At 40.3% G+C, this 11,901-nt stretch overlaps 1 protein-coding gene across 2 annotated transcripts in view; it reads left to right on the top strand.

The window, feature by feature from the left end:
- si:ch211-137a8.2 (uncharacterized protein LOC777613 homolog) overlaps nucleotides 1-10,842 on the top strand; it is a 28,712-nt gene extending 17,870 nt beyond the window's left edge. The window contains exons 11-12 of one of the 2 annotated variants that reach the window (XM_034678965.1): nucleotides 2,619-2,674; nucleotides 7,912-10,842. In XM_034678965.1, coding sequence (XP_034534856.1) covers nucleotides 2,619-2,674; nucleotides 7,912-7,984 — 129 coding nt within the window. In that variant the 3' untranslated portion in view covers nucleotides 7,985-10,842. Of the gene's footprint in view, nucleotides 1-2,618; nucleotides 2,675-4,721 lie in introns of both variants that reach the window. The other variant, XM_034678964.1, reaches the window with a different exon arrangement.
- Nucleotides 10,843-11,901: the final 1,059 nt, after the last annotated feature.

The raw sequence follows: 11,901 nt of genomic DNA, 5'->3' as shown, positions 1-11,901 counted from the left end.
TCGTTGTTGAAAAGAATCGTTACACCTCTAGTATTTAACCAGTGGATTTAGCATCTTACAGTCCCTCCAGGATTTTGCAGGGGGGGGGGGGGGGTTGTGATTGTTGTGGCACAAAAAGCCTGATATTAACGGCCTGATTCCACCAGATCCTTCTAGTCAATATGTTAACTTCCACTGGATCCACTCCGTTACTCTAATAAAATATCGATGCACCCCGACACCATCTACTGCACAGAGGACTCTGACTCTGAGAGAGCTTTAACAAAGTGCAGTTGTGATCATAAGTTTACATACCCTGGCAGAATTTGTGATTTTTTTGGGGGGCATTTTCCAGAGAATATGAATGATAAGAGACAAACTTTACTTTCACTCATGGTTAGTGGTTGGTTGAAGCCATTTATGGCCAACTGTGTTTACTCTTTTTATATCAGAAGGACAACAGAAACTAAGAAATCATACATTCTGACAGGGGATGTAAACCTATGAGCACAACTGTGTATCCAGGTGTGTGACTGTCCCCAAATTCTGAGACTGTTTTTCAAAATGTATTTTATTGTTAAAAAAAAGACAGTCCCTCCAGGATTTCATTGTTTTTTTTTTGTGACCCAAAAAGCCTGATTTTGCAACAGCTTTTTGAAAAAATTGCAGTGAAAGTTTTTTCCCCAATAACATCTCAGGGGGAGAGTAAATACGCTAAAGTACAGTTGTTTTTAGAAAACATTTATTTATTTTATTTAACCAGGTGAGTTCATTGAGAACCAATTCTCATTTGCAATAACGACCTGGGCGAGAAGGCAACACAGGCGGCATGACAATAAATAAAAACAAAACAAAAACAGAGAGGACACACAGAGAGACCTAGAGACAGAACAATACAATACAAACACATGACAGCAGTGAGCAACTTAAAAGCAATTTAAAAGCAAGTGCAGTGATGTTGAGCTATGGGGTGTATTAGGTTTTTGAATGTGGTGAATGGAATGAGAGAAGTCAGCTTTAGGGATTGTTGAAGGTGATTCCAGTTATCTGCAGCGGAAAACTGGAAGGAGGTGCGACCAAAGGGGGTCCGGGTTTTGGGTGGGATGAGTTTGATAAGGCTACTTGAGCGCAGGCTACGGTTTGTGCTGTGAAGTTTGATTACAGACTGTAGATATAACGGGGTTTTACCAGTGAGGGATTTGTAAATGAATAGAAACCAGTGTGTTTGTCTGCGAGAGTGCAGTGAGGGCCAGTTCAGTTGAGAGTATATAACATTCTCTCTGTGACCACTGTGACTGTATTTTGATTATCTTGACTCACAGAAAAAATGCCATGAAAGGTCTGTATTGCACATTTACGACGGTCCCTGAATGCACCTCGCAGTGACAGAGGCACTGCACAGACAGTCAGTTCACGGCACTCTGAAATGCATCTGCATCTCTGATGACGAGGAGTTGATCCAAACTTCCTAAATGTGTCTGATGTTTCACCAAACTGGATTAAATCAAGCTGTAGACGGTAACCACGGCAACAACGTCAAACATCAAATATTAAACAGACGTCCCCCCGGTTGTGTCTTTGTCGCTAACGCACACCGGGGGGGTAAAAATCCTCACTGAAGATGAGACAGATGCATGGAGGTGAGGAGAGCTGGTTCATAAAGCACACCTGCTGCAGGTAGAGACCAAGCTAACACTGAGCCCCTCAATCTATGAATAACAACGTTGTCATGGTTACTCTTCCTGCCTGCTGTCCTCGCTCTTCGTGTTTTTAAAAGTGCCGATCAAGTGAGGACTTACGTTTATGTTCCAAGGAAGTGAAATTGATGAAATTGCAAGGCCGTGCAAAAATCGCGCTGATTGGTTGAATTTGCGTTGATAGTTGCGAACACGAAATCGCAACTTCCTGGAGGGACTGATCTTAGTGCCAATAACAATGTAGTCTTTCAAACGGCCAGCAGGGGGCGACCACTCTTATTTGAATGCGAGACTATATATAACAAATGGAGAGAGAAGTTGGGACCACTGCAACCTCAAAAATATCTGTTTTCTGAATTCCATTAAACAAAAAAAACATCGTTAGTACACGTTCATTTTTACGTGTGTTTTCGTTTTAAGTGAAAATATTTCAAGTTAGCCAAAAAGTGACATAATAGTGTCACGTTAGCTGCCCTTTTATTCAAACATCATCACTTCTGCCTCCAAATATAGATGTGATCATGTTTATTACCGCTGTGAAGTGAGGTATTTTACAATGGGCCTCCATTGAGATTGACTCACCACTGAAGCCAGCCTCTAGTGGCCACTTGAGGTACTGCAGTTTTTCTAAAAAACCAAACAGAGGAAGTCAGAGAGGATGTCTGCACTCTTTGGCTTTCTGTAGAGATAACACAGCCCTTTGGACTGCAGCTGATTTTATTAGTCAGCGGTTATTAAATGTGGTGTTGAATAATGGTGTGAAAGTGTTTTAAACAGCAGGTTCAATAAAGAGTAGTTTTGTTCCTGCCGCCCTCAGAGAAGAGATAAACTCTGTGTAGAGAGGTATTGTAGCGCTCTTACTCCCCGGACAGTTTTCATGTGAACCTCTGAAGCGTAGCCTGAACCCGCTGTGGGCTAACAGAAGCTCTCTCTGTTCTTCAGGTTGAAGAAGAGGAGTCCCGTTGTGAAGAAGCCGAGCGTCACTTCTCTGAACAAAGGTGAGAAAACACTGAAGCCCTTTGAGGTCTGTGCCGATGGAAAGATAGAGACGCAGACCGTCGCTGATTTGCATATCGCCGTGGAACCGCGGAGATAAGATGAACAGTGATTTTGTTTATGAGGAGGAGTTCATGAATCGGTCGGCTGGGGATACACACGTCTCTCCTCAGGTCGTTAGCAGGTAGAGAGTTTCTACAGGAGAGAAAGCACAGAAACACAACCTGTCTGTAGAGGATCTGTGAAGATACTTAGAGATCCAAGTCTGCTTCACCCACTTCATGATGGGGTAGGACTTTTCAAAGGTCCCGGGACTTTCAGGGGGCGGGGCCTGCAATGCTGAACGTGTCTGATTGGTAGATTAACCTCAGTGTTTTTATTCCTCCCTGCGTCCACAATAACATCACACACATCTGTGATTCACTTGATTTCTCTTTCTTTCATTAGTTTTTATTTGTTCTATCTTGTTTGTATGTGTGTGTACTTTTCAAAAGAAGAAGCTGTGATTCTCTTGATTTAGCAGCTTGTAACAGTAGTCTTCTCTCAGCCCACCGTGAATGCGTCTCTCCTCCCGGTGTTCCGGTTTTAAAAGTGACCCTGTAAACTGGAGCCCTTCAGCTGAACGTGTCAGTGTTTGTGTTGATTCATTCATTGCTTTTTCCAAGTTTTAAACCGCAGGCTCAACATTTTCACTTTTTTTATGTGTTTCTGTTTTTGGAGTACAATTTTAAGTTTGAGGAAAATTTATTTTTTCGACATGGTCAACTTATTTGTCAATTTTTTTTTGTCAAAAAAAAATTTTGTCAACAAAAATTTGTCAAAACATTTTTTGTCCAAAAAATGTTGTCAAATTTTTTTTTCAAATTTTTTTTTTCAAATTTGTTTCCAATTTTTTCCAAAAACCATTCACAGTCATTGTTTTTTCCATCTGTGATTCTCTTGATTTCTCTTTCTTTCATTAGTTTTTATTTGTTCTATCTTTTTTGTATGTGTGTGTACTTTTCAAAAGAAGAAGCTGTGATTCTCTTGATTTAGCAGCTTGTAACAGTAGTCTTCTCTCAGCCCACCGTGAATGCATCTCTCCTCCCGGTGTTCCGGTTTTAAAAGTGACCCTGTAAACTGGAGACCTTCAGCTGAACGTGTCAGTGTTTGTGGAGTTTACACAGCTGTTGAAACACAGAGGGAGTTCCTGGGAATGCAAACTAGTTTAGTTTTTATTAAGATTTCAAAATATCCTCATCAGATATTTAATGATGGTCTAAAGACGTTTATGAGGGATGCATCCGGCTGAGAGTCTCCAGTTAACAGGGTCGCTGTTTAAACCAAAACACCGGTCGATCTCTGCGATCACGGCTTTTTGAGTTCTAAAGGATTTTAAAGCCGTGTTGAAACGTCTTTGCTACTCGCGCTTATCTCCTCTCACGTGTTGATTCAGTGAATCCATCTGTGATGAAATATAGCACCATCTAAAACAGACCAGCTGAGTCTCTTCATGCTAACAGGCTAACTGTTGTGTTGCTCATAATGATACCTGCCTGTCCGTCTGCTTCTATGGTGTCATCTGTGATGAATGGCATTCCTCTTTGTGTTACTGCCCTCTACTGGTGTTGATTCATTCATTGCTTTTTCCATGTTTTTCTGCTTTTGGAGCACAATTTCAAATTTGAGAAAAATTAATTTTTCTTCAGGCTCCGGGTCAACTTTGTCAATTTTTTTTTGTCAATTTTTTTTTTTAAATTTTTTTTTTAAATTTTTTTTTTTTTGTAATTTTTCTTTTTTTTTTCAAAAAAAAAATTTTTTTTTTGAAAAAAATGTTAAATTTTTTTTTTCAAATTTTTATTTCTATTTTTATTTTTTTCATTTTTTTCAAAAAAACACTCACAGTCATCCATCACATTTCCATAGTAATTAAAATAAGAAATAAAGAATGAAAGAAAGGAAAAAGGAACGAAAGAAGGAAAGAAAGAAAGAAAATCTCTGCACCAAAGTTTTCTCTTTGCTGGACTCAAAAGTCAAGTGTTCACTTCCTCTCTACCTCCTCCTCCTCAGTGTGACCTCCAGCAGCAGTGCCTCCTCCTCTTCCTCCCTGCTCTCCCCCGTCCTCCTCTACCTCCTCCTGGCCGCAGCTCTGGTCCTCCTGGCCTGTCTGATCTGGATCGTCGTAGAGCCGCCGTGTCACCGCAGCAACAGGATGCCACACGGCTTCCACCTGGCGCTCAGATACGTCAACGGACCCCCGCCTACCTGAAGACCCTCCAGAGACTCTCGTGGCGAGAGCTCGGATGAAGCACTTTCCTTTCGGATGCACAGGACGAAGGTTTGCACGTCAACGTGGAGTCATTTACTATTTAGGATCCTGACTGGCTCCAAGTCTGACAACATGCATCAGCTATGATCCCGTTTCTCCTGATGATGAAGAAGCAAACCTGGAGGAGAAGATCTGAAACTCACAGAAGAAAAAAACTTTATCATCATTCAAACTTTGAGACGGTTGGAGACAACCAAGAAGAGATGATTTTTGGTCATTTGGAGTCCCAAGTTGTACCTTCATGCAAACCAACACGCCCGTCCATCAGACCTCAAAGCTCGTGTTCTTGAGACAATAATCATGTTTTCTAAGGCCTCTAATTTTCTCCAGATAAAACCATTTTAAAAATTGGATCTTGAATAAACTGCATTAAATATTAAAGTATAGATATGTTCAGCTACCTTTTCTTGGTGCACTTTATATGTTTGTCACCAAACTTTCAAAACAGGGGGTGTTGAGTTATGAGTAGATATTTTGCATAATTGATAATGAATGATGCCGTCCTTCATAGAAGCTTACAAACTGACATTTCAAGAAAGGAGAAGTCGCCCCACCTCTGGTCTTTCCTGAGAGGTAGTAAAGACGAAATCCAGGGAAGAAAGTGGCGATGTGTTTTCTGCAACCACATAACACGATGTGTAATCACCATTCCTCTGCAGTTTCAGGGTTTAATGCATTAAAACAAAGATGTTATGATGGCAGAGATGCAGATTTGCGTCATGTGAGAGGCTTTAAAATCAAAACACACCCTCGTCTTCTTGGGACTAAAAGACAGATGCACCATCTCCAGCTTCACATGGTGCACAGTGTTTATTAGTCTCATCTTAAAGCCCACGCCTTTATATTAAATTTAAAGCAGAATTAAAATGAACTTAGTGGAAGTTGTATAAAAACGAACTTTATGTATTGGTCAGTGAACGCATCATAACTGCCTCAGGAGCTTGTTGGGTTTCTCACCTTGATGTTTTTCTACTTCCTGTTTGGTCGAGCTTTAAAAAGGCTTCTTGTCGGACTTTCATGTTTTTGCAGCTGTTGCTAAGCTAACACTTTGAGCTAGTTAGCATTGAAACAACGATTTATCGGAAGGGAGAACTGAACGGCGATGTCAAAAGTTAAATTGCTGTGTAACATAACCTGAGACAGATCATAGTACTTTAATAGATTTATTGATTGTATGTAGAATCTTCAAACTGCTATCTTAGCTAATGTAGCTAACGGGTTAAGCTAGCTAAAGGTCCGTCTTGAATAGTTAGATGAAGTATTTTGCGCCTTATTTGAATCACTAACTGCCTTGTTGCACCGTTAAAGCACTTCTAGCTCTCTGAACACAAAAGTACAAAGAAAAGAATTCAAGTTAGAATAATATGTTTTATTAATATTCCCCCCCACTGGCCTTTTTCTGAACCAGAGGAAAAGGAAGTCTCCGTTTCTGTCCGGGCTTTCGTTTTAAAGACAAATCTGCTCACAGAGACTTAAAAACCTGCTGCAGAGAGAGATAATCCATCACCACCAGGATCCGGCCTTCATTTATCTCAGTGAAACTTTGGTTACTGTTGTGTGTGGCGAGTTGCTACAGTCTGTGTAGCTCTCCCAAAGAACAGTAATTTCACCTCGCCCCAAATAAAGCTCACACATGATGGATGATCTGTTTTGCACTCAGTTTCAAGTCTCTGCAGGTTGAATTTTAAACACACAGGAGCGTTTGTGTCCCGACTGTATGGAGTGTTTGCATTGGTTGACTTGTTATTTATAGAGCCTGTAGGAATATATGCAGATGGTTGGATTGATGTGAGGGGATGCATTGATTATAAAATGAGCTGTAAACTGATAATACGTGTGGAGTGATGAGTGCATGTGAACGGTATCTGAAAGAAAAGTGTGAGGTGATTTATCTTTGACTCTTCTTGTTGTGGATTTCAGGAGGTTGTTTTATGTGTCAAAATGTCGTTAACAGCTTAAAGACTGACTCTGGTATCTTAAAATATCTTAAAAACTTCAGTAGATGGATTCAGACGGCAGCAGTGAGACCGGCTGTAACGGCTGCAGCATCATTCCTAGAGACAAAGGCGTCTAAATCCAAAAAACACAGGAGTTGGTTGTCTTCCTCTGCAAGGATTGATAATTATTTGCATGTAGGAACCGTGTTACAGAAGTGTGTTGTTGTTTCTTGCACTGATGGGATCAGATTTTTTTACATTTTCAGACTCCTTCTAAGTTAGACCCTAATGTTAAGATAAGTTGGTTCATTGCAGTGATTTGACCTCTCTGAACATGGGAGTTGATCGTCTACTGCTGCCTTGAACGTTTCTTACAACGTGCTTTTTTACATTGTTTGATTTTGGTGTTTTGAAAACTTGGCTCAGAAACCAGACTAAACTATATCACAAAAAACTGCTTTTATTAAGCTATCAGTAGAGCAGCAACTCCCATCTTCTACAGGGTACAGTCACTGTGAAGTTGTTGGTTTTTGCCTTGTGCTGATTCAGATTGTTATCCCAGAAAGAATTCCACTTCAGTGGCTAAAGAACACAGGAGTTGGTTGTCTACTTCTGCAAGGATTGACACAATCAACAATATGTTGTTGTTCTTTGCAACAGATAAGATCAGATATTTAAAATTGTCAGACTCCTTCTAAGTTAGCCCCTAATGTGAAGATAACTTGGTTCATTCCAGTGATTTGACCTCTCTGAACATGGGAGTTGATTGTCTGCTGCTGCCTTGAACGTTTCTACCGACACCTTTTTTGGACCATCTTGAATTTTGGTGTTTTAAAAAGGTAGCTCTTGAAACCAGACTAAACTATAACACACAAAAAAGCTTCTTCAGGTTGCAGTAGAGCAGCAACTCCCATCTTCTACAGGGTACAGTCACTGTGGAGTCTTTGGTTTTTGCCTCTTGCTGATTAAGATTGTGATTCATGGTGTCTTAAAGTTTCCAGAAAGAATTCCACTTCAGTGACAGAAGAACACAGGAGTTGGTTGTCTTCCTCTGCAAGGATTGGTAATTATTTGCATGTAGGAACCGTGTTACAGAAGTGTGTTGTTGTTTCTTGCACTGATGGGATCAGATTTTTTTACATTTTCAGACTCCTTCTAAGTTAGACCCTAATGTTAAGATAAGTTGGTTTATTGCATTGATTTGACCTCTCTGAACATGGGAGTTGATCGTCTACTGCTGCCTTGAACGTTTCTTACAACATGCTTTTTTACATTGTTTGATTTTGGTGTTTTGAAAACTTGGCTCAGTAACCAGACTAAACTATATCACAAAGAACTGCTTTTATTAAGCTATCAGTAGAGCAGCAACTCCCATCTTCTACAGGGTACAGTCACTGTGAAGTTGTTGATTTTTGCCTTGTGCTGATTCAGATTGTTATCCCAGAAAGAATTCCACTTCAGTGGCTGAAGAACACAGGAGTTGGTTGTCTACTTCTACAAGGATTGACACAATCAACAATGTGTTGTTGTTCTTTGCAACAGATAAGATCAGATATTTAAAATTGTCAGACTCCTTCTAAGTTAGCCCCTAATGTTAAGATAACTTGGTTCATTCCAGTGATTTGACCTCTCTGAACATGGGAGTTGATTGTCTGCTGCTGCCTTGAACGTTTCTACCGACACCTTTTTTGGACCATCTTGAATTTTGGTGTTTTAAAAAGGTAGCTCTTGAAACCAGACTAAACTATAACACACAAAAAAGCTTCTTCAGGTTGCAGTAGAGCAGCAACTCCCATCTTCTACAGGGTACAGTCACTGTGGAGTCTTTGGTTTTTGCCTCTTGCTGATTAAGATTGTGATTCATGGTGTCTTAAAGTTTCCAGAAAGAATTCCACTTCAGTGACAGAAGAACACAGGAGTTGGTTGTCTTCCTCTGCAAGGATTGGTAATTATTTGCATGTAGGAACCGTGTTACAGAAGTGTGTTGTTGTTTCTTGCACTGATGGGATCAGATTTTTTTACATTTTCAGACTCCTTCTAAGTTAGGCCCCTAATGTTAAGATAAGTTGGTTCATTGCAGTGATTTGACCTCTCTGAACATGGGAGTTGATCGTCTACTGCTGCCTTGAACGTTTCTTACAACATGCTTTTTTACAAAGTTTGATTTTGGTGTTTTGAAAACTTGGCTCAGTAACCAGACTAAACTATATCACAAAGAACTGCTTTTATTAAGCTATCAGTAGAGCAGCAACTCCCATCTTCTACAGGGTACAGTCACTGTGAAGTTGTTGGTTTTTGCCTTGTGCTGATTCAGATTGTTATCCCAGAAAGAATTCCACTTCAGTGGCTGAAGAACACAGGAGTTGGTTGTCTACTTCTGCAAGGATTGACACAATCAACTCCTGTGTTGTTGTTCTTTGCAACAGATAAGATCAGATATCTAAAATTGTCAGACTCCTTCTAAGTTAGCCCCTAATGTGAAGATAACTTGGTTCATTCCAGTGATTTGACCTCTCTGAACACAGGAGTTGATTGTCTGCTGCTGCCTTGAACGTTTCTACCGACACCTTTTTTGGACCATCTTGAATTTTGGTGTTTTAAAAAGGTAGCTCTTGAAACCAGACTAAACTATAACACACAAAAAAGCTTCTTCAGGTTGCAGTAGAGCAGCAACTCCCATCTTCTACAGGGTACAGTCACTGTGAAGTTGTTGGTTTTTGCCTCTTGCTGATTAAGATTGTAATTCATGGTGTCTTAAAGTTTCCAGAAAGAATTCCACTTCAGTGACAGAAGAACACAGGAGTTGGTTGTCTACCTCTGCAAGGATTGGTACAATGTGTGTAACTGCCTTGAACTTATCTACCGACGCCCTTTTTTTTGTGTCATTGTTTGATTTTGGTGTTTTAAAAAGTTAGCTAAGAAACAAGACTTAACTATATCACAAACACTGCTTCTATAGGTTACAGTAGAGCAGCAACTCCCATCTTCAACAGGGTACAATCACTGTGGAGTCTTTGGTTTTTGATGTGTGCTGATTCAGATTGTTATTCCAGAAAGAATCTTCTAAGATAAACCCTTGTGTTAAGATTAGATAGTTTGTTCCAGTGATTTGACCTCTCTGAACACAGGAGTTGATTGTTTACAACTGCCTTGAACTTATCTACCTACCCCCTTTTTTCTGACATTGTTTAATTTTGGTGTTTTAAAAACTTGGCTCTGAAACCAGACTAAACTATGACATGAAAAACTTGCATTAGAGCAGAAACTCCCATCTTCTACAGGGTACTAAATCACCATGAAGGTCTTGGTTTTCACCTTGTGCTGATTCAGATTGTTATTCCAGAAAGCACGAATAAGTAGTTCACATTTCAAATCGCAGGAGTTGGTTGTCTACCTCTGAGAGGGTTGGTACGTTTTTGCATGTATGATCAGTGTTGCAGAATCATGTCGTTGTGTTGAACCTTGAACTGACCATGAAGAGCCAGGTAGTGGTGCAGCAGCAACTCCTGAGTCCTGCAAGACAAAACTGCTGTTTGACAAAAGCAAGCAACCCTGAGGTTTGAGGTTTGAGGTAGTCTTATATACTTTGTTTCTACCACAAAGAAATGACATCTCTGACTTTGCACCAGCAGAACGCCTCTTTACAGTCGACCCTGTCTTATTATTGAGTGTTAGTGACTGAAGAGTAGCGTGAGAGGAGCAGTTTCACGGAGCGTCACGGGTCACTGGGTTTATCTGGTTTCCTCAGGGGAAGATTTCTGCATGAAGAAGATAAAGATAAACATTTTACAGCTTTAATAAAATCATTTAAAAAAGGATGATTGTGACTTCACTGCCGTGTAAAACATTTTGCTTTTTTGTACTTCCTTTTGTCATACTTGTTTTGTACATGTTTGAAAATAACAAATAAAGTTTAATGCATGGATTGTTTGTGTTTTCTGATTTGCTTTGTCTGAGTTGGAGGTTGCTGTTGCCCTTGTGGTTCAGTTTTGACCCATAAAACGTGGACAACATTTTCCTGAAACTCAACCATCTGTCGTGTCCTTCCAGGCTCACAAAGAAACACAAACACAAAAGTCACTGGATGTGTAGAAACATTACACTTTTTGCAGAAATGTACATAAATAAAAGAAAACTGCACGTTGATTTTGGTTGATCCAGATTTTTGTGGTTCTAAAAGTTGTTTGTCTATAAATCTTCGAGCACATTTATCCATGCAGAAGTGTTAAAACTGACCTTTTATATGCTCAGCAAGAGAAGGAACTCTTAAAGTGACAGCGCTGAATTTTTTTGACATGATAAATACTAAGGAATCAAAATGTTGCAGGTAAATATTCAACTTATTTTTATTTGTTCAAGATTCGTCTAAAAGGGAGATATAAACAGTTAGAGTGGATCTACCTCTCTCCCTCCAGTCACTACCGTCTACAGGTAATGATGTGTGTGTGTGTGTGTGTGTGTGTGTGTGTGTGTATGAGTGAATGGCTGCAGGGTTTACTTTGTGTATTACAGCAGATTTGCGTGTTGGATCTCGTGCCGCGCCCACGTGTCTGAAGAACGTCGAGTCACTGCAATCGGTGACACTGCTAATACACTTAGCAGGGATTAACAGTGCAGGACTATCTGTGTGTGTGTGTGTGTGTACGTGTGTGTGTGTGTGTCCATGCATGCTGGATGTCGTTCTCATTCACTGTCAGTAGGAGGTGTGTCGGTCTCAGTGTGAGCATGGACATGAATGATCATCAGACACAGAGCCTGGTTCTCCTTGCAGCTCTGAGGCTCTGAGGCTCTGAGGCTGAGAGAGGAGACGTTCAGATCAGCTGTTTGGTTGTTCACAAACATGTATTTAATAAACTCACTGGAGCTCAAGAGACAGAGAGAGGAACATTAAAGATTCAAACACGTCCTGAAACCTGTAACGTGAACAGGAGTCCAAACAGAGGAGCTGGCATGACTCCTAACTTCTAGCGTACTGAGCATGTGC

The sequence above is a fragment of the Notolabrus celidotus genome, unplaced genomic scaffold (assembly GCF_009762535.1).
Source record: "Notolabrus celidotus isolate fNotCel1 unplaced genomic scaffold, fNotCel1.pri scaffold_274_arrow_ctg1, whole genome shotgun sequence".
Classification (NCBI taxonomy): Eukaryota; Metazoa; Chordata; class Actinopteri; order Labriformes; family Labridae; genus Notolabrus; species Notolabrus celidotus.
Note: the sequence above shows the minus strand (reverse complement) of the source record. Positions and strands in the feature narration are given on the sequence as shown.